General features: G+C 42.7%; 1 protein-coding gene and 1 non-coding gene across 2 annotated transcripts; both read right to left on the bottom strand.

Moving 5' to 3' along the window:
• Positions 1-205: 205 nt before the first annotated feature.
• On the bottom strand, positions 206-3,044 carry RPS20 (ribosomal protein S20). Its single transcript, XM_054192488.1, has 4 exons — positions 2,888-3,044; positions 1,705-1,804; positions 873-946; positions 206-429 (listed from the first exon to the last, which is right to left on the bottom strand). The coding sequence occupies exons 1-4, from the start codon at positions 2,888-2,890 to the stop codon at positions 247-249; spliced, it is 360 nt and encodes a 119-aa protein (XP_054048463.1). The 5' UTR covers positions 2,891-3,044; the 3' UTR covers positions 206-246.
• LOC128906431 (small nucleolar RNA U54) lies at positions 1,026-1,090 on the bottom strand. The gene has a single exon (XR_008465175.1). It is a non-coding gene; the product is annotated as a small nucleolar RNA U54 (small nucleolar RNA).
• Positions 3,045-6,682: the final 3,638 nt, after the last annotated feature.

Below are 6,682 nucleotides of genomic sequence, written 5' to 3'. Positions count from 1 at the left end.
TGCACACCCATACAGTCACCAACCTCCAATGAAACCATAAAGCCCAAGTTTCATCTTCCTGACGTTTACAACTGGCACATTCTTCCTTAAATATCATACAATCCTCTCGCACAGCTTTTTGATTATGATCTCTGTTGTCCTTCTTCATGAAAAGCATCACAGGGCTACTCAAGACTCTTGACACGCATATAAAAACAAGCAGTGATGAAAATTTGTAAATCAACTTTATTCAACGATGACCACCATTTAGGCATCGGCAATAGTAACTTCAACTTCTACACCTGGTTCAATGCTGATAGAAGTGATCTGCTTCACGATCTCAGAAGGGCTGTGTAAGTCAATGAGCCGCTTATGGATACGCATTTGGAAACGATCCCAGGTCTTGGAACCTTCCCCACAAGGCGTCTTCCTGGTCGTGATTCGCAGAGTCTGAAGAAAAATCATCAACACGGGGTATTTAGTTGATGCCCGCAGAAGACTAATCTACAATCAAATCAGTCCACCTACAAATACTGTATGGCATCTATGTCATTGGAAAGTTACTTCTTGAGATGTATTCTCATCTTGTTTTATTATTATGATGTATTACATCTTGAGATGTTAGTATCTCTTCCCTATATTTAATTTGAAAAAAAAAATTATGATTAAAATAAATTGAAGGACAAACCCCCCCTTCTGTGTCCAACGTGTTTTGCACTGAACAGTTGCCTCAAGTGTCAAAGCAATTTGTGAAGTCATTATCTGTTTACACTGGGTCATCCTCAATTTAGTAGTAGTGCTTTTCATCTCAACTTTTTTTTTTTTAAAGAGATGTTTTACTTGCACACCTGCAGAAAAACAAATTTTTAAGACAGGAAAACAGCACTAAGTACCTTGGTGGGCATGCGAACAGGTCCTTTCACCTTTAGGTTTTTTTCCTTAGCACCTCTGATCAAGTCAGCACAGACTGAAAAAAAAATAATACAAAACAGCTCAGGTTTGTGAGTTTTTTTTTTTTTTTACTTGTTTTCTCAAGTGAAACAAGATGTTGGCTCAGAATAGCGTATGAAGTGATCATTGCCATTCATTTTATGGGTTATCCTCATAGCCAACCATATACAAGTGGAAGCGTTACGCCATGGTGAGCAAAATCATGTAACAACAGTAGGCAAAATCCATTATTCCAAGTTTAAGCTGTATTTAAGCTGTTATCAGCCTGAAGATCCTGCATCCAACAGTGCTCCCACAACATTTACATTATATGATTAAAACACTGGCAAAGCCAGTTCCTAAACAAGATTAAATAGTTTCTTAGAGAATATTAACTGTCTAAACTAAACTCTTGAAAAAAAGAGTGACAAAATAGCAATCAAGAAACCGGTGCCTTTCAGTTCTTGTACACTCAAATAGTGACAACTAAAACGCCCCCAAGAACTAAAGGGATGAGGCTGCATTCTCTTAAGTTAGTCACTACAACATGAAGTTTTCAGTATGATGAAAAACCCCAAACACTAGCTTCCAATTAAAAAATAAATTAGAATCTAGTCATCAGTGTACGAAGCACTTTAGGTTGACTTTGTTAGCCAAGTCACAAACCGGCAAACGCTAACATCTTTAATTACAACTGGTTTCAATACATTTGGTTTGGCAATACATTATATCGTATATATCATTCATTACTTAATAAGCTACCCCAGTTAAAAAAGAAAAAAAAGCATCACTCACCCTTCTCAAGTGATTTTACATTGCGACTTGTCAAAGTAATTCTAATGCGATGAATTGCTACCTCTTGTTCCACAGGTGCTTTGCCAGTATCTTTAAACGCCTAAAAAACATTGAGGTTGCAAATATCAGACACTACAAGTCCACACCAACTAACGCAATCTGCAGCCTCTTAAAAACAGACTTCCAAAGAGCAAAGAACAAGTTAGCTATGGGACTGTTTTATTTTACTGACCGGATGACACATCCAAAGGGTACAGTGGCATCGAAGAAATGGTGGGCACAGAAAGGAAGGGCAAAAGGCCCTAACTGCTCTGCAGAAAAGCAATTTTTTAGTGTCTAGCTGCATCTCACAGTGGGAAGCTGCAAGAACATCCCTCCCTGGTTTGCTTATACAGAGCAGGCTGTCCAGCCACAAACACTCCTCGTCCTCAAAATTAAACACATTTCAGATTTCACATATCTTACAGCTTAATGAATCAAATTACAAAGATATCGACAAAACAGCAACAACCTAAACGGGGAGAACAAGAGGCATCTGGCCAGAAAGAGTAATTCGGCCACTCGGGAGACTGATTAGAAGAGCTTTTGCAATTAAACGCTGGCAAAAAATTGGGCGTTAATATGGACCAAGTGAACTGACGAAAGAAGATAAAAGCGAAAATACGGAGGCAGAAAAACCTTAAAGAAAGGCCGTGGATGAAATACAGCGTTTCTCACACTGACGAGGTACCACCTGCCGTACGAAGGGCCGCACGTTCCTCTCATAAAAGCCGATTTTTAGGGCAAACGAGGCAGGGGGCCCCGCCGCCACCCCTCACGCCGGGCTGGGCTCGCCTCCCCCCCCGCAGGCTCCGCTCCCCACGGGGCGCCCTACGCGCAGGAACCGCCGCGGCCTGCTGCGGGCCGGCCGGCTAGGGAGCGGGGGGAAGCCGACGCAAGGCCCCGGCCTGCGGCACCCCGGCTATCGGGGGCTCCGGGAGCAGCCCCGGCAGTAGGGGATCCTTCAGGAACCTCCCTCCCCCGGCGCCGAGGCCCAGGCGACGGCCGGCACCGGCGGGGCACACGCGGCCGCCCGGGCCTGCAGCCACGCCGCCCAAGCCTGCAGCCATGCCACCCTGCCAGCACTGAGGCGGCAGCGGCCCCTCTCCCCCCCGCCTTCCCTCCCCGGCGCCTCCCGCCTCACCATGGCGGCAGCGGAGCCTTCCTGACCGACTTATTCCCGGGCGAGGGGCGGCGCGGGGCCCAGCGAACAGCGGTGAGCCAGGAGGCGACGGCGGCGGCGGCGTAGAGGAGGGCAGCGTGGTGGCGGGGCTCTTATATACGGCGAGCGGCGGCACCGCCTCCATCCGGGCGCTGCGGGACCTTTCACCCGCCGAGGCGGGGCCCGGAAGCGCCGGGGTGGGGAAGCCGGGTCGGTCGGGCCTCCCGCGCGGCGGGCGGTGGTGGCCCCGACAGCGGGGAGAAAGGGGCCGGGAGCGGCCCGGGCCGGGCAGTGAGGGGTAGGGGCGGCAGGGCTGAGCTCCGGGGTCTGCCGCGGTTTGTGGCGAGCGGGCCGGTCTCCATGGTGAGGGTGGTCGGTGGGGCTGCCGTCCCCGGCAGTGGGACAGCGCACTTCGGCTCTCGGTGCCTTCACCGGCGGCTGCGGCTTTCTGCTGGGGGCAGTGCCGGGGTTTGGCGTACGAACGAGTCCTTGTGGCTATCAGGGATAGCGAGCCCATTCCCTTCTAAGCCTTTTTTCCTTTATTCCCCCCCCTTTTTTTCCCTTTTTCGCCATTGCTGAAAATGGAGGTGCAAGAGCAGAAACTTGAAGTAAAAATGCTGGTTTAGTTCATTTTTTTAATTTAAGAACCTAACCTCATTTTGCTTATTGAAGTCCCTTTACTTATTGAGATTGGGCATTGGAGGGTTGTCTTTTTAAGGAGAACAGTCATTGATTCGCCTGGGACGCTGATAACTGCCAGTCCCAAAACAAGCATTTTGCTGAGAGTGTGCTTGTCTCTAGTTTCATCACTACTTGACAGATTTATGGAACTGGAGAAGATGATGTTATGAAATGATGGCCTATAGTAAGGTCACTGCGATTATCTTTTTAAAAAGATATTTTAATTCTAGTTTGGAGTTTCGTACAGTAATTGTAGATACGTATGATGTTAGCAAAGCTACAGTCACCTTTGAAAGCTTAGTAATTACTACAGTTATTCAAAAAAGCCCGCTTGGTGTTTCAATATGAACTTACTTTCAGCTATCACACTGCACTTTTCCCCTACCAAAGGCTTTATAGGTCTTCATATAGTCCTTAAACCTCATGTAATGGACTTAAACTTTTCTATGCCAATTATTCTGTTATTCCATCAATTTTAGATGTGTTTTGCACTTGGATTGTTTGCACTTGCTCTTTGAAATCTCTGGTTTACTAATAACTTTTTTGGACTAGATGCTATATTCTGATAAAGCAGTTCCAACAAACATGGATACAGAAGTTATCATCCTGTTCCTGCTTCCTGACATGCAGCAATGTCTTTTGCCAGTGGAGATCAGTTTTGATGAACAGAAAAATCTGTTTTGATGATAGTCCTGTTTCTCTGGCCTCTCTCTCCCTGCAATGAAAGCAGCATTTAGTTCTGGTGGTTTGTTTTCTGAGCCATTTAACAATTACATTAACAATTTTGAACTCACTTATGCATAAGGAACCCATGTTTACTCTGTTATCAGCTATTCCAGCTACTTACTGAGGAAACTTTCCATCTATAAGTGGTTTATATTTATCACTCTTAAATATATGACCTCCCATTGATCATGATTGTTCCCAATCAGCAATCTTGCTACGTTATTTACTTAGAGCTCTTATGAATGTCCTTAGTGAACTTTATTTCCAGATAAAATATTGAGTAGATTGCTGCCAAGAACTAATTCCTGTGGGATTCAATTAGAAATATGTCTGACTGACTCCTCCTTGATGACTCAGACCTGTAACCTTAGTTTTAATTTACTTATTATGAACTATATGTGCACAGTTATGCCAGTTTATCTGTGTCCTACTGAACAAGTCAATGTATAAATGTGTTCTATCAATACTGTTCCTGTTGTCTACCAAATATATGCTGTGAATGTGTGAGGAAAAAAGGTCAATCTTGAAGAGATACGTTTTCCCTACATTTAAGCTGTGCAATTTAAGTAGAATTTCCTCATTTATTTCTTGTTCCTATATCAAGAATACAGTTATTTTTTCCCCTGGGATTAATGCAAGGTTGACACTAAGTTCCTGAATTTGTTCCTTTCTTACTTTTTTTTTTTCTAGTATTGGCACCACCTCAGCTTTCTTTGAGGTTTTTTTTTTTTTTTCCTGAGCTTCCCCAGATTTCTCAAAGCTTATGGAAAATCCACATTAATAGCACACAAGTCTCCTTTGCCAGCTCTTAAAATTCTTGGATGCAGGCTATCTGGAGCTGCTGCTTTAAAAACCGCCTTACTTCTGTTCCTATGTTTAAGGCTTTCCTTAGCTATTGTTAGAATTTTCTGATACATGTTGGTTTTCTCCACAAATGTAGAACAGAAATTTATCTGAACTTCCTGCTTTCTGTGAAATACGCTGTAAAAAACCCCCAACAAACTCTTTCGTGTTATTCACATGAGTGTTCTTCACATCCATTGTAAATACAACTTTTTGCTTACCTTCTGAATATTTTACCATTCTTAGCTTCTGATTTGTATTTTGCACAATGCCTGCTTTTTCTGTGGTTACATATTGGTTTTAATGTAGGTTTTTCTCCCCAGCTACTACTAACTTTAGTTATGAGATTGTGAGTTCAGACTTTTAATACACTGTTGGCATGTGCTTTTTAGATGAAGTTTCCAGGAGTGTTTTCCTCATGTCACGTAATTGAAAGATAAATGATTAAGAAGCAAGACATGCTTTTAACATGACTTAGTAGTAGCCTGTAGGAGAAACAACTTAATACCTAATTTCCTTATTTATCACACAGAATATTGTTCCATGTGCATTCATGACACTTTCTGACTTTATTTTGTTTTTTATAGATTACTAGGGTTTTTTTCCTCCCTCTCTTTGATCAGTTTGTCCTTCAGAAACAGTCCTGAGTAACTAACTGAATATTTTGCTTCCATTAATTTTTCCATTAGCTTACAGTGAAACCAGTTAGATTCAATTTATGCTTCCAAATTAGTAATTCGGTTCCTATTAATTAAATATGTATGTCTAGGGAGTTAGATTCTCATCAGGTTTGTGGTCGTTTGTTTAATTTTAGCATGATCATCTTTACTTTGTGCTAAATGCATGGTCACCCAATTCTTTAGCTACTTAATGCCATTGCATTTAATCTTGTTAAGTTTTGCCTGGGAAGGTTTGTTGTTTTTTTTTTCTCATCTGTGACAGGCTAAATTATACAGGTTTTTTTTTATCCAGAAAAGATGTCCCAATGTTCTATAAATCTAAATCCATTTAGTCTAGATGTCAATTAACCGTCTGTCTTCATTTTTTCATGTGACAAAAAGGATCTTTGAGGAGATCTCTTAAATGTTCTTGTAGGATCACAGCGGTCATAATTCAAGAGTAGATCCTGGTATGAGTCTGCCTATGTGACTGAAGAGTTAACTGAATGAGCGTGTGGCTGCTGTCACTCAGCATCTTCTAAAATATTGTAATAACTTCTCAAAATGAAGGCTTCTTCTGTCTTCTGGTGATGCACCTTTGGGTGGTTGAAAGGACAGACATACTCCCCAGGCTTTGCAAATTGGCTTGTGAACACCATTTATTCATTTGAGTAGATTTATTCTATTTATTTCACGCAGGTGGCCTGTGGATGGTTTTGGCAGGGCTCGCAGTAGCTTCCTTAAATCTGCTTTGTCATTTTTCATAGTGATTATTTGACATGGGCAGCTCCCTGGAAGCTACCTGGGTTATGCCAGCCTGATGCCTCTGGTCTTTGCTTTCAATGGTGATTAACATTGCCAAAATATA

This window comes from Rissa tridactyla, chromosome 2 (assembly GCF_028500815.1).
Source record: "Rissa tridactyla isolate bRisTri1 chromosome 2, bRisTri1.patW.cur.20221130, whole genome shotgun sequence".
Taxonomy (NCBI): domain Eukaryota; kingdom Metazoa; phylum Chordata; class Aves; order Charadriiformes; family Laridae; genus Rissa; species Rissa tridactyla.
Note: the sequence above shows the minus strand (reverse complement) of the source record. Positions and strands in the feature narration are given on the sequence as shown.